General features: G+C 41.0%; 1 protein-coding gene across 3 annotated transcripts in view; it reads left to right on the top strand.

The window, feature by feature from the left end:
* The window catches only part of LOC134337448 (phospholipid phosphatase 2-like), a 150,482-nt gene that overhangs the window by 97,220 nt on the left and 31,017 nt on the right, over nt 1-22,245 (top strand). For all 3 annotated transcript variants that reach the window (XM_063032466.1, XM_063032465.1, XM_063032464.1), the window contains 2 exons: nt 17,136-17,287; nt 18,679-18,953. In XM_063032466.1, the coding sequence (XP_062888536.1) occupies nt 17,136-17,287; nt 18,679-18,953 (427 nt within the window). The remainder of the gene's footprint in view (nt 1-17,135; nt 17,288-18,678; nt 18,954-22,245) is intronic.

The raw sequence follows: 22,245 nt of genomic DNA, 5'->3' as shown, positions 1-22,245 counted from the left end.
CGTCAACTGTACCTCTTCCTAGAGATGCTGCCTGGCCTGCTGCGTTCACCAGCAACTTTGATGTGAATTACGACTTTGGTGCTGTTTCAGACTAGGAACAAACCAAATAATCCAATTAGGCACAGTGATTTTTTTTGTGTTCCAATGGAAGTTAGCTGCTTCATGTACTGTACCTAAGCCAAATTTTTCCCCCCAGATTGTTTGAAATGCACCATGGAATTGTGTGAATCTAATCTGAATTTCGACACTTCATTCCTCATTTTTGTTTTGTGCATCAGCTCCGTATGAGCTTGTAACTTTACAGCCTAGTACTGGGAAGGCAAACAAGGGTACTTGTGCAGATGGGTTGGATTGTTTTAAGTCGATTCTATGAATCAATGTCTGCATGGAATATTGTGCAAAGGAGGAGAAATTCTGAGTAAAAGACATTTAATCATTAATTTGTGCTTCACGTTAATGATAACCTTGCAGGTGTTAACAAAACATGACAGAGACTTGGAACAGAAATCCGTTGTGTGATCTGCCTTCCCAAAAGTAAGTGTCATCCCTGAAATGTGGGGCTGCTCTTGACTCGTGAAGGATATAGTGAAATGTGATACCTTTATGATCAGGCAAGATTAATTGCCTCATCCCATTATTAAACCCTTTCCAGCTTCATATTGCAACGTCAAAGTTTTAATCCTGAAGAGACAGAAAATTATCTTCAGCTCGTTATTTAAGAGCATAATGAATAGAAAGTCTGTAATGTGGTGCCTCAAACTGAGAATGCCATTTAGTGAAATTATAGTTGATTCTATACCCAAGTACACTTTCCTGATTGATTGCACAGCTTGTCTTTCCTTTAGTGTCAAAAAGGCTTTTGATTTCGGTCAGGATTTTAACCCGGTCACTGAGTGCAAGCTGCCCATTGGAAACATAGTTTTCTTGATGCTTTATGAAGCTCGTGCATGGGAAATTTCTTTACCTTTCAGATATGAATGGCTGATGACTTTTTCCTGAGATTCTGTTCCTCAGTCTGATTCCTCCTGCCTTTGGAAGTAGCCTCTTTATGTGATTCACTCATGGGGTCAATTGGATTACCACTCATTTTTCTAAACTCCTGCAATGACAGACCAGTGTTCCTTAATTTAATGATTTATCAAGAGAAGTAGTGATCTGTATCTGCTGAAAACTGGAAACGGGGAGCTAGAAGTCACAGAGCAAGCATTATACCTCTTGACGTCAGTCAAAAGAAATAGAACATAGACATAGAATAGTACAGCATATTACAGGTCCTTCGGCCCACAATGTTGTGCCGACCCTCAGACCCTGCCTCCCATATAACCCCCCACCTTAAATTCCTCCATATACCTGTCTAGTTATCTCTTAAACTTCACTAGTGTATCTGCCTCCACCACTGACTCAGGCAGTGCATTCCACGCACTAACCACTCTCTGAGTAAAAAACCTTCCTCTAATATCCCTCTTGAACTTCCCAGCCCTTACCTTAAAGCCATGTCCTCTTGTATTGAGCAGTGGTGCCCTGGAGAAGAGGCGCTGGCTGTCCACTCTATCTATTCCTCTTAATATCTTGTATACCTCTATCATGTCTCCTCTCATCCTCCTTCTCTCCGAAGAGTAAAGTCCTAGCTCCCTTAATCTCTGATCATAATGCACACTCTGTAAACCAGGCAGCATCCTGGTAAATCTCCTCTGTACCCTTTCCAATGCTTCCATATCCTTCCTATAATGAGGCGACCAGAACTGGACACAGTACTCCAAGTGTGGCCTAACCAGAGTTTTATAGAGCTGCATCATTACCCCGTGACTCTTAAACTCTATCCCTCGACTTATGAACGCTAACACCCCATAAGCTTTCTTAACTACCCTATCCACCTGTGAGGCAACTTTCAGGGATCTGTGGACATGTACCCTCAGATCCCTCTGCTCCTCCACACTACCAAGTATCCTGCCATTTACTCTGTACTCTGCCTTGGAGTTTGTCATTCCAAAGTGTACCACCTCACACTTCTCCGGGTTGAACTCCATCTGCCACTTCTCAGCCCACTTCTGCATCCTATCAATGTCTCTCTGCAATCTTTGACAATCCTCTACACTATCTACAACACCACCAACCTTTGTGCCGTCTGCAAACTTGCGAACCCACCCTTCTACCCCCACATCCAGGTCATTAATAAAAATCACGAAAAGTGGAGGTCCCAGAACAGATCTTTGTGGGACACCTCTAGCCACAATCCTCCAATCTGAATGATAGGTTAGTGCTTAGAAAAGACTGTTTCTGCTAAAGCAGGGGTTCCCAACCAGGGGTCCACGGACCTCTCGGTTAATGGCAAAGGTCTATGACATAAAAAAGGTCGGGAACCCCTTTGCTAGAGCATCTTCCACCCCATGAGCCACCGTGTTCAGAGGTCATTCTCCAATCTCAGCCATGGGCAATAGGATCCTATCAATCATAGTTCCCTCCCCCAACTCTCCGCTTTCTGCAGGGTTCACTTTCCATGTGACACCCTTGTCCACTTGTCCTCCCCCGTTGATCTCCATCCTGGCATTTATCCCAGCAAGCGGAACAAGTGCTACACCTGCCCTTTTACTTCCTGCCTCACCAACACTTAGGGCCCCAAACAGTCCTTCCAGGTCTTCACTCAGCTCAACTCTGAACTGATACCACAACCTATGGACTCACTTTCAAGAACTCTACAACGCACATTCTGTGTTTTATTTATTTACTTACTTACTTACTTATTTACTTTTTTTATTGCTTATTTTATTCTTTTGTACATTTGATGTTTATTGTATTTTTTTTTGTTTTCCTGTGAATGTCTATAAGAAAATGAATTTCAAGGTAGGATATGATATATACTGTATGTACTTTGATAATACATTTTCTTCCAACTTTGAGATGAGGCAACGCTTCACCTGCGAGTCTTTTGGATGATTTACTATATGCAGTGCTCAGAGTGCAACCTCCTCTACTTTGGTGAGACCTGTCTTAGATTGTGGGACCGCTTCAACAAGTGCCTTTGCTCTGTCCATCACAAAAAGTGTTTTTTCCTGGCAGCCTCGCGTTTCAATTTGACTTCCCATTCCTATGTCAGTCCATGACCTTTTCTACTTCCATGATGAGGCCACACTCAGGTTTGAGGAGCAACACCTTGTATTCTGTCTGGGTAGCCTCCAACCTGAAGATCAGTTTCTTTAACTTCCATTAATTTCTGCCTCCTTGCTCTTCTCTCTTTGTCCATTCCCCATTCTGTCTCCCCTCTTACCCCTTCTCCTCACCTGCCTATTACCTCCCTCTAATGCCTCTCTTCCTCTTTCCCATGGTCCACTGTCTTCTCCTTTCAGATTCCTCATTCTTCAGCTCTTTACTACTTCAACCTGTTATCTCCTAGCTTCTTTCTTTATCCCCCCTCATCTACTCACATTCCCCCTCACCTGGTCTCAGCTATCACCTGCCAGTTTGTATCCCTTCCACTTCACCCTTTACTTCCAGCCCCGATGGTTGGTCTCAGCCTGAAACATCAACTGTTCATTCATTTCCATAGATGCTGCCTGACCTAAGTTCCTCCAGAATTTTGTGTGTGCGTTGCTCTGGATTTCAGACATCTGCAAAATCTCTTGTGTTTATGTGCTGCTCCCTACTGCTAGTGTAATATTGCAAATGTTTATTTATAATGTGTTTTCTTCACACAATAGCTCAGTGATTCCTTACACGAGCTGCAGTGATAAACCTGTCTGGGGATTAAAATTCTTAATTTGCTTCAATTGTACTAACGCGGGCTGTGATAAAGCCAGAAGTGGAAATGGGGAAAATAAATTAATCCAGCCTCATTTTTTCCTCCAATTACCAGGAAAAAGGGAAATCACATTATGTTGAATTAATGTGAAATGTGAAATTCCTTATTAAGCTAACAATGGTTGAATTACATAGCTGAATTACTTGGGGCAGTTAACTTCCAAAAACAACAGATATTATTGCGATATTAAATACCTGAGGCATTTGTAAATCCCAAATTCAGCTTTGAGATTAAAGGACCAATCACCTTGATATAATTTCTTGTGCATTTCCAAAAAATATTTCCTGATTTCACTTTTTCAGTGGCCATGATGGTGTTTATATTTGGAGAGTGCAATGACCTGCAAATGGAATCTGAATTCTGGATTGATTCCATTTACTGAACTCCTGGTTGAATGGTTTGTTCAAAGATCAGGAATGTCACTTTTACCCTTTCCAATCCAAGTTCCAAGTCTTAATGCTGAAGCAACCAATTTTCTGAGCTGTTGTTTTTCCCCCCTATTCGTTTGGGCTGGAAATATTTGTAAGAACAGCTTGTAATTTTGCTGTGTAGAGAAATGCACTCTGTACCCACTTTATTAGTTATAGGTGTTGAATCTGGTGTGGTCTTCTATTGCTTTAGCCCATCTACCTCAATGTTCAATGTGTTTTACATTCAGAAATGCTCTTCTGCACACCACTATTGTAATGCGTAGTTATATGAGGTACTGTCACCTTTTTGTCAGCTTTAGCCAGTCTGGCTATTTCTCCTCTGACCTCTCTCATTCACAAGGTATTTTTCCCCATGGAACTGCCACGTACTGGATTTTTTTTTCTTTTTTTGTTTCTAGCACCATTCTCTGTAAACTTGACTGTTCTGCATTTAAAATCACAGGAGGACAGCAGTTTCTGAAATACTCAAACCACCCCATCTGGCGCCAACATTCCATGGTCAAAGTTGCTTAGATCACATTTCTTCCCCATTCTGATGTTTGGTTTGAACCACAACTGAACCTCATGACCATGTCTGCATGCTTTAATGCATTGAGTTGCTGCCATACGATTGACTGATTAGATATTGGCATTAACAAGCAGTTGTACCTAATAATGTGGCCGCTGAGTGTAGATCTTAAAATCAGCACTCCATGACTTTTTCATGATAACTCAAGCTTCATATATTCCTGTGGATGTGCCAATGCACTTGAATGCCAATGCAGATCACTTGAAGTGTACTGAAAAGTAATGAAAGCCAGATTTCAACCAGTTCATGCATAGCTAATTCTCAACAGAGGCAATGTGATAATTACCAAACTGTCCAATGTTATGATTGTTGCTTAAGGGAAAAATATAGCTAGAGCTCAGTGGGGTAAGTTCTCAGTTGCTCTTCTCAGAATGATTCCCTGAAATCTTTCAAGAGATCCATCTGGACTGTGAATTCAGGGGGTGGTGTGTCTGACTAAGTGGCAGCCTCCCAGCTGACTGGCCCATTGCTGCACACGGCCTCCCAGGACACAGGGGCTGTCTTCAATGCTGAATGGCTTTAACAGCAGGCGTATTGGCTGTCCAAACTGTCATTGGCATGGAATGCATTTGCGTGTCCAAAACTGGTCTCTTCCTCGCTTTCCCAGTGCCTGTGGAGCCATGTATAGTTTCAGATCGTGCAGTATCATGCAGATGTTATTTGAGCACTGAATCGAGTCCATTTACTGAGCTCGTAGTTGCAGTGGCCTCGTTTTAAGGTTTAGGAATGTGATTTTTATCTCATGGTTTCAGAAAGTTCTTTAGTTGCTGTGTTGAATTGGCCACACAAAGCAAAGGATTATTTGGAATCAGTTGTGGTAATTACAAGGTGCCACAGTAGTGTTGCGGTTAGCATGATGCTATTACAGCTCAGGGTGTCAGAGTTCAATTGCAATGTCATCTGTAAGGAGTCTGTACATCCTCCCCATGGAATGTGTGGGTTTTCTCTGGGTGCTCTGGCTTCCTCTTACGTTCCAAAGTAGGTTATTAGGTTAATTGGTCGCTATAAATTGTCCCACGATTAGCTGGTGTTAAATAGGTGGGTTGTTGGGCGGTGTGGCTCAAAGGGCCCTGTATCTCACTAAATCATTACTGCATTGGTTTGCTCTCAGTGTTAGCGACTTGGTTTGTATCTGTGGTCCAACTGCGCTGACTGCTAAGCCTGAAGCATGATTCACCAATGGAGGCAGGAAGCATGCAAGTTAGTGATGCTCCTTGCCAAGCCAGGGATTGAGGGGCTGATTATGTCAGACGAGAAATGTCAGGAAGTGCTTTGTAAGAGCTCCTGGCTCCATGAAGGCTCCAGCTTTGATCCCTAGTCTGAGCTAATGTCAGTTGGGACAATAATAGGGATATTAAATTTGACTTTGTTAAATGGGTGGAATCATTTCTGTAAACAATATGAACTGTTTTTTTTCCCCACATTGATTTGTACCCAGAGAGGGGATGCACATTTGTGAATTGCCAATGAGCAATAAAGCCAGGATGTTTGGCACTGTGCGGGAATAACCAGCTAATGTTCTTGAACCATTCTTGGACAAGATAACTGACCCTTGTGGAAGTTTATCCTAGCAGTGGTACTACCACTACTACCTGCTACCTACTACTTACTACTATTAGTATCAACTACTACTACTATTACTATTAACAACAACTACTGCTACTATTATTGGTATTAACAACAACTATCACTGCTACTACTATTATTATTGGTATTAACTACGACTACTACTATTATTGGTATTAACAACAATTACTACTACTACAATTATTGGTATTAACATCAACTACTACTACTAGTATTATTGGTATTAACAGCAACTACTACTACTATTGGTAGTAACAACAACTACTACTACTACTACCACCACCACTATTGGGATTAACAACAACTATTACTACTGCTACTACTATTATTGGTATTAACAATTACAACTACTACTACTAGTATTGGTATTAACAACAACAACTACTACTACTACTACTATTATTATTAGTATTAACAACAACTACTACTACTATTATTATTATTGGTATTAACAACAACAACAACAACTACTGCTAATAGTATTACTATAAGTGATACAAAAGTCATTGAACATTACAGCACAAATACAGGCCCTTCAGCCCAACTAGTCTGTGCCAAACTATTGCTACCTGGTCATATTGACCTGCACCTGGACCATAGTCCTCCATAACCCTCCCGTCCAGGTACCTATCCAAATTTCTCTTAAAGGTTAAATTCAAATCCACATCCACGACTTCCACTGGCAACTTGTTCTACACTCTCACCATCCTCTGAATGAAGAAATCTCCCTTCATGTTCATCTTAAACGTTTCACCTTTCATCCTTGACCCGTAATCTCAGCCAACCCCAGTGGGAAAATAGCCTGCTTGCATTAAGCCTATCTGAACCTCTCATAATTTTTACTATGAATTCTGCAAGACAGTGAATCTCAGGGTTATATACGGTGAGATATGCATACTTTGATAATAAATTTATTTTGAACTTTGAACTTTGTATGCCTTGTGGAGAAGAGGCACTCCCATTACTAAACTGATATTCTTCAGTACTTGAGACCAGCTGGTGATTGAGTGACTTGCTTTTGCTTTAGAACTTGATTTTAGAGGAAACAACAAATAGCATGGACACCTGCTGCCACCACAATTGCAATAATGAACTTCTATTCAATTCCCAATGCCCAGGTTAAGGAGTATTTTCCTGGCTTATCACTCTAATGGAGAATGAATTTAATGTTTAACTGCTACTGGACAGATTTTTGAGAATTATCGCCTTGTTGTGGTGGAGAAGATTGAGAGCTCCTGAGAGCCTGAAAGTGATGATGTCTGATGGTTAACCATCTGGTGCTTCTGCTCCTGGTCGAGCGACCCATGGTGGTTAGGTCATGGAGAAGGTTCCAGACAAAGAGTGATTCAACCAAGACATCAACAGAGGAGCTGGCAGAAGACAATGACATATCACAATGACGGTGAAGGTGGAGGAAGGCTGCAGCAGTGAAGTGTCCCCTGTTACCTTGCATTCCACGCCACCGGACCCTGACCATGATCTGTCAGCCACTGGCTGCCCGTGCATCAGCCTCCCCATATTAAACAAAGTCACACATGGGCGTTCTCCATCAAGGGAATGCACCCTAACCTCTCGGATTAAGTCTCATAGTGGTCGGCAAGTGCAGAAAGGAGCAGGAGTATGAGGTCCGGAAGCCCCTCAGAATAATGCGCATCCCGGATTGGCCTTGACAGCCACCTGAAGACCAGCCAATAGAGCACCCCTTAGGAGAACATCATACTCGACTTGAGTGATGCCGTACTACTGGACAGCAGGAGGCTAAGAGCACTTGCTTAACTTCCTGTTCTTCTGGTTTACTGACTCAGAATTGATAATGGCAGGATCGGGGAGAGAGGAGTTGCAGGTAGAGAGAATACAAATGTAATGAGGTTGTACTGTAGAGCTACGTGGTATCACCATAGCAGCGCAGAGGAATATTAGAGTTGCGCAGTGAATTGGAAGCTTGGCAAACTGGTGCCCACTCTGAACTGCCAGACCTGTGTGTAGAGGAGCCAGTAAGAATAAGTGGTACCTACTTGGAATGGGAAGGTATAGCCTCATGCATATAGATGGTTTGTATCAGTAGAAAACTGTGAGAACAGAAGTAAAGTGCATTTTGTCATTAGCTATACATAAGAGTGACAAGATTGCTAAGGTTTTCTCAGGAAAAAGAGTTTTATGTTTTACTAGAAATACCAATTATAGCAGTATACTGTGAAAGTAGGACTCATTTCCTTTTATAGATTTATTTTTAATTAAAGCTTTGTTGGAGTCAGAAGATGAAAAATTTCAAGCTGTCTTGGGATTACTTTTGGATTGTATTCATAATTCCAATCATTTTGTAATTTGCTTTCAAAACACACAAATCACCTGCATATTTTTCCTTTTATAGGATTTTTTTTTTTAACTCTGAGGGAGTAAGTTGAGTTTCTGAATCCCTTACTGGTTTAACAGAGGTATCTTATGGTGCTATTTCAAAGTGCATTGGGGAATTATCCTTGTGTTCTGGTCAAAAAAATCTGATGATTATTGTGTATTCAATATTTGAGTAATCTTGTACAGTGCCAATTTAAAAAGTATTCATCCTCCCCCTTGGATGTTTTCATGTTTTCTTGTTTTGCAACATTGAATCACAGTGGATTTAATTGGGCCTTTTTGACACTGAAAAAGAATCCTTCGTGTCCAAGTGAAAACAGATCTCTACAAAGTAATCTAAATTAATTACGAATATAAAACACAAAATAATTGATTGCATAAGTATTCACCCCTTTAATATGACACGCCAAGTCATCACTGTTGCAGCCAGTTTCTTTTGGAAGTCACACAATTAATTAAGTGGAGATCAGTTTTTGGAGAACTATGCACAGTCAAGGTGTTTTAAAAATACACTTGTATCTGGAAGGTCTAACCGCTGGTGAGTTAATATCCTGGCGAAAACTACACTGTGAAGACAAAAGAACACTCCAAGCAACTCCGCAAAAGGGTTATTGAAAAGCAAAAGTCAGGAAAAAGATACAAGGAAATTTCCAAGTCACTGAAATCCCTTGAAGTACAGTTAAGTCAATTATCAAGAAATGAAAAGAATATGGCATAGATGTAAGTCTGCCTAGAGCAGGCCATCCTCAAAAACTGAGTGACTGTGCAAGAAGGGAAGAAGTGAGGAAGGCCACTAGGAGACCTATGACAACTCTGGAGAAGTTTCAAGCTTCAGTGGCTGAGATGGGAGAGACTGCACATACTTTATACTTTATTGTCGCCAAACAATTGGTACTAGAACGTACAATCATCACAGCGATATTTGATTCTGTGCTTTCACACTCCGTGGATTACAAATATTAAATATTAAAAATATTTAAAATAGTTAAAACTAATAAATATTAAAAATTTAAATTATAAATCATAAATAGAAAATTAAAAAATGGGAAGTAAGGTAGTGCAAAAAAACCAAGAGGCAGGTCCGGATATTTGGAGGGTACGGCCCAGATCTGGGTCAGGTCCGGTTCATCCGGAGGGAGCGGGATGCTCCTCTTCTGTTCGAATCTTGCGTAGAATACATTAAGTTTGTCAGGAAGAGAAGCACCATAGGTATTGATATTCCCAGCCTTTTCTTTGTGCCCAGTGATCTCATTTAGACCCTGCCATAGTCTACTGGCATCCCTTTGGTTAGCCTGGGCTTCCAACTTGGCTCGATATTGCCCCTTGGCGTCCTTAATGGCTTTCCAGAATTCACGCCTGGATTCTGTGTAGCGACTGGTATCCGCGGACCTAAAAGCCGCAGCCCTAGCCGTTCAGCAACTGTTGCCCGGGTGTTTCACCAGTCACAGCTTCATAGAAGAATGGCAAAGAGAAATCCACTATTGAAAAACACCCAGATGAAATTTCAGCTAGAGTTTGCCAGAAGGCATGTGGGAGACTCTGAAGTCAGCTAGAAGAAGGTTCTATGGTTTGATGAAGCTACAATTGAGCTTTTCGGTCACCAGACTAAACACTATGTTTGGTGCAAGCCAAACATAGCACATCATCAAAAACACACCATCCCTACCATGAAGCATGGTGGTGGCTGCATCATGCTGTGAGGATGCTTCACTGTAGCAGGCCCTGAAAGGTTTGTGAAGGTAGAGAATAAAATGAATCATGCAACAAAATACAGGGAAATCCTGGAGGAAAACCTGATGCAGTCTGTAAGAGAACTTGAACTTGGGAGAAGATTTGTTCTCCAGCAAGACAATGACCCCAAGCATAAGGCCAAAGCTGCACAGGAATGGCTTAAAAACAACAAAGTTAATGTCCTAGAGTGGCCAAGTCAGAGTCCAGATCTCAATCTAATTGAGAATTTGTGGCTGGACATGAAAAGGGCTGTGCACTCACAACCCCCATGCAATCTGACAGAGCATGAGCAGTTTTGTAAAGAAGAATGGGGAAAATTGCAGTGTCCAGATATGCAAAGCTGATAGAGACCTATCCACCCAGACATGGGCTGTAATTGCTGCCAAAGTTGCATCTACTAAATACTGATGTGAAGGGGGTGAATACTTATGCAATTAATTATTTTGTATTTTGCATTTGTAATTAATTTAAATCACTTTGTAGAGATGTTTTCAGTTTGACACAGTCTTTTTCTATAGATCAGTGTCAAACAAAGTCAAATTTAATCCACTATGATTCAATATTGTAAAACAATAAAACATGAAAACTTCTAAGGCGGGGGGTGAATACTTATAGGCACTATATATATTGTTTGTTAAGCATTCTTGTTCATTTTAGTAATTCATTATGGGTTCTATTTAAAAATACATTAATTGCATATGTCATCACACTGATATGAGTGTGCTTTGCTTAATGTAAGCTCGAAGTTAGACCTGCATTTTGGGCTCCCATATCTTTTTAATTAGTTTAATGTTTTGAAGTTACAAAATATAATTATGATTCCATTGCTGATTGTGAGAACTTATGTGCAGAGTGACTTCAGTTCAAAACATGTATTTTTGACTGAGCAAACACACAAAATTCTGGAAGAATTCAGTAAGTTGGGCAGTATCAATGGATGGGAATAAAGAGTCAATAGTTTAGGCTGAGACTCTTTATCAGGACTGGAAAGGAATGGAGAAGTACCTATAATAAGGTGGAGTGAATCAGCCCAAAATGTTGACTCTTTACTCTCCACAGATGACTCCTGAATTGATGAGTTCCTCTGGTGTTTTGTGAGTGTGTGTTGCTTGAGATTTCCAGCATTACAGAATTTCTTGTTTAATTTTGCCTATCAGCTGCTCTGCTGCATGACTTAGATGAATGCTGATTGGCACAGGTGAGATAAATATTACTAGAACTGTAACTGGAAATGCGCAGCATGTCAAGGAGTAACCGTGGAGAGAGAAAATGAGGTAACATTTCAAGTTAAGTGTTTCATCAGAAATTGCATCAACTTTGTGCTCCTCTCCACAAAATGCTGCCACAACAACTGGGAATTTTTAGCATTTTCTGATTTTATTTTGGATTTCTGGTAATGCACTTACAATTTTGCAGAAATGGTAATAGAAATGGGTGAGACGACACCTCAAGCCTGCTCTGCAATTTATTTGAGATTGCGGCTGAATTTTCTGTCCAGTTATATACACCCTCATTCTGACATGTCAGACCATGGCTTCCTCTTGTGCCAAGATGAGGCCACCTTCAGGGTGGAGGAGCAACACCTTATATTCTGTCTGGATACCCTCCAACCTGATGGCATGAATATCGATTTCTCCTTCTGATTTAAAGAAAAATGTTTGTCCCCTTCTTCTCTTCCTCTGTTCCCCACTCTGGCCTTTTACCTCTTCTTGCTTGCCTGTGGCTTCCCCCAGGTTCCCTCATCCTCCCAGTTCCCCTATGGTCCACTCTCCACTCCTTTCAGATTCCGTCCTCTCCAACTCCTTATCCACCTTCTTGGCTTCACCTGTCACATTTTAGCTATGCTCCTTCTACTCCCCCCACCTTTTTTATTCTGGCATCTTCCCCCCTTCCTTCTCATTCCTGAAGAAGGGTCATAACCCCAAATGCCGACTGTTTATTCATTTCCATAATTGCTGGCTGAGTGCCTCCAGCATTTTGAATTTTGAGCATTGGATTTCCAGCATCTGCAGACTTCCTCGTGTTTATGATTTGCTACGTCACACAGTTCTCTTTGTACTTCTGTTAGATTAGCTGAGTGTTCACCAACTTCTGTGCAAATTGATGCACTTAAACTATTTATCTGTCCTGCTGGACTTGGCAGTGTACAGCTCTTGGGTTAAAAAAGCACGTTGCATGACGTCTTAACATACAAGTTCGTGAGTAGCATTCCAGATGTGGAGCCAGCTTGCTTCTTATAATATCCACAAAAATCTTCAAGCCCACCAGCTCTTGTATTTTGCCAAACAACCTCAATGAGTTCTTTTTGGATGTGTTTATAAAAGTGAAACATTCTAACTGTTGAAGCACAAGAGGAGATATCGGAGCTGAAGGATTAGTCAAAGAGGGACCTGCCCTCAGAAGTGTGAGAGATAGACGGAGTTACAAGTCAAAGAAAAACAGAATTTGTGGCTTATTTAGCTGAAGGATCACACATAGAAGGGAATGCACAGGAGACCAGAAATGAAGGAGTGTGGGTGCTGAAGAGGATTACGAAGTTGGAGATGGATGCAGCCTTGAGGAGGGCCAAGACCACAGAAATATTGAATACATGGCTGAGAAATGTATCATTGAGTTAATGCCAGAACAACTAACATATAACTTTATTGTTTTAAGGATAAAGTTAAACAATAAATGCAAATCAAAACTGTTGGGTGAGTTTTTTCTATGGGGGCCTGATATCACCCTGCCAAAAGTATCATTTTTTTTTAAAAAGAACAGTCGATCTTTAACATGTTCAAGTGTAGGTTGTTTTTAAGAGGCTTTGAAGATCATTCCAGCAAATGTAAAGGCTTTGAAATGTTGTCAGTATGAAATATGAAATGGATCCAAGATAAACTTTTTTTCTTCATGCAACCAGTGTTTCCTGTATCCTGAGTGTGTTTTGTTCCTTCTGAATTTTTTTTTTGGAGTCTCAATCTGTGATATTGAGCAATCTAATCTCCATTCTGATTGAATGGCTTAATGCCTTCCTTTGTCTCAAGTAATCCCTCACACTGAATTTGTGCTATAATGTAGATAATTGATGTTTATGAAGCATAAATTAACCAGTGTCATATGGCAATTTCAAGCTCAAGTTTATTATAATATAATTAATTTCACTATTACCCTTGTCCCTTTACAGTATTTCCTAGTCTCACAAAATAGAGAATGCATTGTATAAATGGGAAAATAACACTGAATACTGCTGCTGCGTTCACCAGCAACTTTTGTGTGTTGACTGAATACTGACTTGACCTTTTGTTCTCGCTCTGCCATATTACAGCTGCTTGCACTGTTTTCTCTGATGATTTCCATCCTTTCGATCAATGTAAGTCATCGTCAGTTTACAACAGAGTTCTGTTCGTGTCAGAGAGTCATAGAACACTACAGCACAGAGACAGACCCCTCGACCTGTCCAGTCCGTACTGAATTATTATTCAACCCAGTCCCATCGACCTGCATCTGGACCATAGCCCTCCGTATTCTTCCCACAGATGTACTTATCGAAACCTCTCTGAAAAGCTGAAATTGAGCCCACATTCACCACTTCTGCTGGCAGTTCATTCCACACCCTCACCACCCTCTGAGTGAAGAAGTTCCCCCTCAGGTTCCCCTTAAATATTTTACTTTTCACCCTTAACCCGTCTCTCCTAGGTCTAGGAAAAAGCCTGCTTGTATTTACCCTAACTGTACCCCTCATAATTTTGTATACCTCAATCAAATCTCCCTCTCATTTTCCTGTGCTCCAGGGGAAAAAGTCCTAACCTATTCAATCTTTCCCTAGAAACTCAGGTCCTCAAGTCCTGACAATATCCTTTTTAAGTTTTCTGTGCACTCTTTCAATCTTATTGATATCATTTCTGTAGGTGACCAGCCTACAGGAAAATTCAATTGTTTGTAGCCCAGACAGTCAGCCTAAGTCAGAAAAGTGGCCACAGAGCAATTTTATACATCAGGTGATATCTGCAGTCTTGCCTCAGCCAGCAAATCCATCTCCCTTGTCTCCCAAATGCTCACTCTTGTTTACAGCCTGTATATAAGCCAGGTATTTGTAAGCTGGGGAGGACCTGTAGTCCTATCACCCTCTCCCTTTCAATTCCTTCCTAGGATTTCTTACTGCCAATTACATCTGCTAGCATTTTGGGCAACAGTGATGCGCCTCCATCTCTGTCTGTCCTTGGCCATTTGGTGGAGTTCAGGGCTTTCTTCATTGTACCAGTAGCTTTCCCTCAGTTTTCACTACAGTCTGCCATGCAAGTCCCAGGTGGAGACTTGGGAATACCATCACACTCAGATGTAAAAGAATTCTTCTTTGCAGTTTCCATAACAGTTTTCTTTGACCAGTCAGCGTTGTTAGCCCCGAGTTGAACCTCCGATGTTGGAGGACCAGTGGACTACTCTTAGTCTGACCTCTACCCTTTGACCTGCTTGGCAGAGGTGACTCTATCAAGAGCTAAAGCGCAAGGCCCTGACTCCAGACTGCAGAGCTCTCTGGGTCATTGAGGCATACAAGCCTCCAAACCATGAAAAGGCTGTGGTCCTCTTGGTGGTAATTTAGGATTGGAATTACCTATTTGTGATCTCTCTACTTCTGGGTCAATTTACACTCATTTTGATGGATTGAGAAGTCACAAATACATTTCTAAGAAAGTCAGTCTTGATAGTCAGATGGATCTTGCTGATTGTAAACAGGTTGAGTGAACTCTGCCTTTTCTCCTTGGAGTGACGGAGGATGAGAGGTGACCTGATAGAAGTGTATAAGATGATGAGAGGCATTGATCGTGTGGGTAGTCAGAGGCTTTTTCCCAGGACTGAAATGGCTGCCACAAGAGGACACAGGTTTAAGGTGCTTGGGTGTAGGTACAGAGGAGATGTCAGTGGTATGTTTTTTACGCAGAGAGTGGTGAATGTGTGGAATGGGCTGCCGGCAACAGTGGTGGAGGTGGATACGATAGGGTCTTTTAAGAGACTTTTGGATAGGTACATGGAACTTAGAAAAATAGAGGGCTATGGGTAACCCTAGTAATTTCTAAAGTAGGGACATGTTCTGCACAATTTTGTGGGCCGAAGGGCCTGTATTGTGCTGTAGGTTTTCTATGTTTCTATGTTACTGTCATCTCTACATCAGAAGCACATAATTATCAAGAAGAAAAATGTCTGTGATACAGCAGTAAGGGGTCATTGCACTTTTAGGGATATCTTGGGAGAGTTGTAACCTTGCCAGCCCCACAAAATCGCCCCTCGTGATCTGATCAATATTCAACCCTCACCAAACATCATTTAAACAAATAATGTTTTCATTAACTCTTTGGTATTTGTGGTACATGGTTTGTATCAAATGGCTGCTGTCTAATTAATGACACTCAGTTTAAACATCAATAAAGTTATGTGCTACATTTCGGAGATCCTGAATTAGAGTTGAGTTAGATGTTGTGTGTGTGTGTGTGTATATGTATGTATGTATGTATAGTTGATTAGGGAACTCTGAATTTTACCAAAATTGCTTATCCACTGCTGGCCATTGTGAGATAGTGACATTATAATTGGACTAGTAAATTGTTGAGAAGGAGAAGATCCAAAAGTGATTATTGTAACCTTTATTCACAGATGGTCCCTGGAAGGCCAATATCTGTTGTCCATCCTTATACGGCTCCCTCAGCTATTTTAGAACTTAGTTATTAAACATGATAACTGTTTTGGAGATGTCATCCAGGACATTACTCCCATCAAAGAAGAGGAATAGGATCGTGAAGACATGCTCAATGTTTTAAGAAGAATTTCTTCTCCTCAGTCATCAGATTTCTGAAAGGATAATATATGAACCTATTCTGAACACTACCTCACTATTTTTGCTCTCTTATTGCTCTGCGTATTTAATTTCAAGTATTTTTATACATTACTATTTCTTTGTAATTTGTAGCATGTTAATGTATTGCACTGTACTGCAGCTGCAAAACAAATTTCATAACATATGTCAGTGATATTAAACCTGATTCTGAATTCCTAGTTAGTTTAGGAGTTATTTATGGGCTGGTCAGAAGCTACTTTTCTTAATGAATTAGCTAACCTTCTAAAAATGACCCAGTTAGTCTGTGGTCAACATTACTTCTGATTAGCTTTTGTACAAGTTCCAGATTCTTTTTACTTATTTGATTTAAAGTTCCTCTCTTAGCAAAGTGGAATCTGAACTTGAGTCAAGGAACCAGTGGTCCAGGTTCTGAACGCTAGTCCAGTGACTTAACCTGTATATTGCTGCACCCATTCTAGAAAATAAAGTTATGTGAATGAATTTGATTTCTTAGATTGGAGTGAGTTTTGCATAAATGTAGATTAAGTTTGGCATTGAGCTGAAGCTGATGCCTCAAGTAATTTGAGTTTCCCTGGGAAAGCAAGCTTGTTCAGCTTTGATGTTGCTTGGCCCCAAGTGACCATTTCTCAATCCTAAGTTTTTGAATTTGTGCAAAGTTATTATACCTGTACACAATCTAAGACCAGGGAGGATAATGGGACCTTTAATATGTACCATACCACAGACTCAAAGAGGTGCCAGTGGCAGCATACTCCTCTTGTGATGAATAAAATGTATGAATGCAGAATATTACAAGTTCTATTTGATATTCATTTAATTTTGTTCCCTTTTTCACAGCATCATTACCATTTGTCATATTGACTCTGCAAGCTAAGCCAAAGATACGAGGGTTCTACTGCAATGATGACAGTATCAAGTATCCATACAAAAGGGACACCATTTCACACTGGACAATGGCAGCAGTTATTATTCCAGCCTGCATCATCATTGTAAGTGAAAGAATTTCCCTTTAACTGACTACTACCAGAACGTATATTTTAAAATATATATCAGTTGCCAGGTGATCTTGGAAAATGGGATGATTCCACCATACCTTTTAGTTCAATGGTATCAATTTGTGTTATACTGAGTTCTCTGAGCCATTCCGCTGAAGTTAATGGGATTGGAATTGGTTGGGCTGCTAACGATTACAGGTGAACTCTGTGCTACAAAGGATTTGTGTTCCTAGAAAACCGTCGGTATTGCTGTTTTCCATAACGTAAGACCTGATGTCCCATTAAAACTTGTGTTATAAATAGAGATGTGTTCCTATGGTATATTTTGCTGTCAACAGTAATGAGTAATGTAGCTGATGGTTCACATATGAAATTGTTTTCTCAGTTTCCAAAGCAAATCCCTTATGTGGCCAACAGCTATATTTGAAGATGCAAGCGGCTGAAATGCTCATCACCTTCCAGCCTTCAGTTTGAATGCACTGATACGTATTTAAATGTATATCAAATATCAGTAAAATAGTTTAATGATATAACTGAAAACACAGAATGGTGGTCTGAAGTTTACAACTTGCACCTAAACATGCAGACACTTTCAATTATATGGAAAAACCTCTGACAGGTGGAGGATATTTGGACTGCAAGACAGAGGAATGAACCTACTATGCTTAAAATATCTGTGAGTGTGTCAAGAATGCAAGTTGATAAAATACAGGCAGACAAAATTTGTTGTTTCTCTTGCATTTTGTATTTTTTTAAGTTTATTTTCCTCCATTTCATTCTGTAAGAGCAGACTTTATTCTGTGTCTCAGATTTTTGGATTGTAATTAGTGAATTCCTGAAGAGAGGACTTTTGTTATCAGAATGGTCAGAATACAGAGGGCTACCTGGATTTGTCAATGTGCCAGGAACATATATTTTTCGTAATAATGCCACCTTTTGTATTATGGTCAGATGACATTTGATGCCAGCTCTCTGTCATGTAAGGCAATGTACCTGAGAACCGTGTCTATCCAGTAACTCACTTTGTAGCACAGTGGTGATACACTGTATTAATGGAAAGGGTCTGATTGACAGCGTGTGCACAGCCTACTCACAAAAAGTAATATATTTCAATCATGCCCAACCTTGTACTAATGCTCATAGTCACTGTTCTCAAAGCAAAATTGGCACAGTTTTTTAAAAAATCAGATGTTATCATCAGTTAAATTCCGAGTGCAGCTTTGTAACATATGTGAAAAACAAATAAAACAGCAGATGCTGGAATCTGAAATGAAAATGAAAAAAATACTTAAAGAACTCAGCATATGTGGAAAGAGAAACTGCCCGAGGCTGATAACTGGATTTTGTTTGATCATGTATCTTGTCTATCCATTTTCTTTATGTAGATTACCGTTGGCGAGGCAATTATGGTTCGCTTAAAACACCTGTATTCACGGTCAGAGTTCAACAACTATGTTGCTGCCTTGTACAAGGTGGTGGGAACCTTCATGTTTGGTGCTGCAGTGAGCCAATCATTGACTGACATTGCGAAGTACACTGTTGGGCGTCTCCGGCCAAGTTTTTTGGCATTGTGCAAGCCCAATATGTCACTGGTGGACTGTTCACAGTATGTCCAGTTAGACGTTTGCACAGGGTCAAGTGTCAACATCACCGAAGCAAGGTATGTAGCTAACAAGTGTGTGGCCATGATTAACTTCACTGATTTATTACTAACAAAATCTGATGTTACTGTGCTCCTAGCATCTGAATTGCTACTCTAATTATAATATTTGTAATATTTTTGTGAGAGAGGGATTGTGACTGAGAAGTGGCAGGTGAAATCAATCCTGATCAGTATGAAGTGATGTACTTTGGAAGTCAGAATGCAGGGTTAATGACAGGATTGTTAGCAGTGTGGAGGAACATTGTGGATAGATGGACTGTGTTTTGCACCTTGGTCCCAGAGAAAGAACAGGTGCTGTTTTCTCCCGGTAGGGATTAGTTTTTAGTTCCAAGTGCTCCTGCCACGTTTTGTCGCCCTGCAATCTTATCCTTCAATCTCATTGAATTATGGAGGACAGCATGTGTATAGATGTCTCTCTCCAGCAGACCTCATCATGATCATCATGACTTCAGTATTTCTACTATTTTTTAATGTTTCTTAATTGTACATATGATTTTTTTGTGTTCTATCACTGAGCAGCAGTGAACCATCTAATTGGCCTGTCAGAGTTCTCTTTGGGAAATAGTTGACTTGATCAGCATTTCTGATCTGGCCGTTGTTCACAATTGTATTTAATATAAAAAAAACATTGTTTCATTTAGCTGTATACATGTGCAGAGTTGAATGACAATAAAATTGAACAGAGGGGTCCTGATGTCTAGATAACAAATGGCACAGTATTAAATTGAACTGAATTGAGTATGCCTGGACTCTTTTAATTTTGTGTTTTATATTCTGTGTTTCTCGCTTGTTTTTCCATTTGCGCTTTTTTTTGTGCATGGGTAGGTATTGATGTTTTTCTTTGAAAATAGGGTTTTCATTGATTCATGGTTGTCTGTGAGAAGATAAATCTCAGGGTTGTATACTGCATACTTTGATAATAAATGTACTTCGAATCTTAAATCCACATCCATAGATCCTTCAAAGTTGCCACACACGTTGATGGGGTTGTTAAGAAGGTATATATTGTGTTTTTTAAAAGAAAGGGGCTTCCCTTCCTCCACTATCAACTCTGCTCTTAAACGCATCTCCCCCATTTCACGTACATCTGCTCTCACTCCATCCTCCCGCCACCCCACTAGGAATATGGTTCCCCTGGTCCTCACCTACCACCCCACCAGCCTCCGGGTCCAACATATTATTCTCTGTAACTTCTGCCACCTCCAATGGGATCCCACCACTAAGCACATCTTTCCCTCCCCACCTCTTTCTGCATTCTGCAGGGATCGCTCCCTACGCAACTCCCTTGTCCATTCGTCCCCCCCCATCCCTCCCCACTGATCTCCCTCCTGGCACTTATCCGTGTAAGCGGAACAAGTGCTACACATGCCCTTACACTTCCTCCCTTACCACCATTCAGGGCCCCAAACAGTCCTTCCAGGTGAGGCAACACTTCACCTGTGAGTCGACTGGGGTGATATACTGTGTCCGGTGCTCCCGATGTGGCCTTTTATATATTGGCGAGACCCGACGCAGACTGGGAGACCGCTTTGCTGAACATCTACGCTCTGTCCGCCAGAAAAAGCAGGATCTCCCAGTGGCCACACATTTTAATTCCACATCCCATTCCCATTCTGACATGTCTATCCACAGCCTCCTCTACTGTAAAGATGAAGCCACACTCAGGTTGGAGGAACAACACCTTATATTCCGTCTGGGTAGCCTCCAACCTGATGGCATGAACATTGACTTCTCTAACTTCTGCTGATGCCCCACCTCCCCCTCGTACCCCATCTGTTACTTATTTTTATACACACATTCTTTCTCTCACTCTCCTTTTTCTCCCTCTGTCCCTCTGAATATACCCCTTGCCCATCCTCTGGGTTCCCCCCCCCCCGTCTTTCTTCCCGGACCTCCTGTCCCATGATCCTCTCGTATCCCTTTTGCCAATCACCTGTCCAGCTCTTGGCTCTATCCCTCCCCCTCCTGTCTTCTATCATTTTGGATCTCCCCCTCCCCCTCCAACTTTCAAATCCCTTACTCACTCTTCCTTCAGTTAGTTCTGACGAAGGGTCTCGGCCTGAAACGTTGACTGCACCTCTTCCTAGAGATGCTGCCTGGCCTGCTGCGTTCACCAGCAACTTTGATGTGTGTTGCATATATTGTGTTGGCCTTCATTGGTCGGGAGACTACGTTCAAGAGCCATGAGGAAATGTCTATAAAACTCTGATCAGACCACACTCGGTAAATCGTGTTCAATTCTGGTCGCCTCCATATAGGAAGGATATGGTAGCTTTAGACAGCCTGCAGAGGAGGTTTATCAGGATGCTGCCTGGATTGGAGAGTATGCCTTGTGAGCGTAGGTCGAGAGAGCTAGAGCTTTTCTCTTTGGAGCAAATTAGGATGAAAGGTGACTTGATAGATGTGTACTTGATGGTAGAAGTCACTGACTGTGTGAACAGCCAGAGACTTTTTCCCAGGTGGAAATGGCTAATATGAGGGGGATGTGATTTTAAGGTGATTGGAGGAAAGTATAGGGAAAATGTCAGTGGTAGGTTTTTTTAAGCAGATAATAGTAGATACACAGAATATGCTGGGGGCAGGGGTAGATACATTAGGGGCATTTAAGAGATTCTTCGATAGGCACATGGATGAAGGAAAAATGGAAGAGTATGTGGGAGGGAAGGGTTAGTTTGATCTTAGAGTAGGTTAGAAGGTCCACATGACATTGTGGGCCACTGGGCCTGTATTGTGCTGTACTGTTCTATGTTAAAGTAGAGGATTGGAACGCTTTTAGTCTATAATCTATCCAGAGCCAAACAAAGCAAAACTCAATCTAATTTCAGCCAAAACACCAAGTAGCCCCTAGTGAGTCTTCACAATTATTTTGTGTTTCAAGTCATTCTGTCCTGAATGCAATCAGCTATCTGATACTGAATTCGGAGCAGTTTGTGCCTCCTAATAAAACTGGCTGAGGAATTCTGTTTGAATGTTTAAATGGAATATTTATTGTCAGAAGACATTTGGATCTGATCAGCAATAAATCAGCTCATTGGTTGTTTGTTTGACTGTGATGATGCATTAGCACTAAAGTTTGTTTTCTTGAATGCAAATGATAGCACTGCAAATTAAGGGTCCAATTTTGCCCCTTATTACATTATGTTTTTTTTGTCAGGTGCATTCCATGCCATTCATGAAGAAATGAATTTGCATATATTCTACAGCAATAAGTAATATTTGTATACCACCTATAATGTGTACCTGTCAAGGTACCCACTGCCCCTAATGCCCCTGTCAAGGTGCCTCACCA

The sequence above is a fragment of the Mobula hypostoma genome, chromosome 24 (assembly GCF_963921235.1).
Source record: "Mobula hypostoma chromosome 24, sMobHyp1.1, whole genome shotgun sequence".
Classification (NCBI taxonomy): domain Eukaryota; kingdom Metazoa; phylum Chordata; class Chondrichthyes; order Myliobatiformes; family Myliobatidae; genus Mobula; species Mobula hypostoma.
This window is presented reverse-complemented; position numbering and strand designations above follow the sequence as displayed.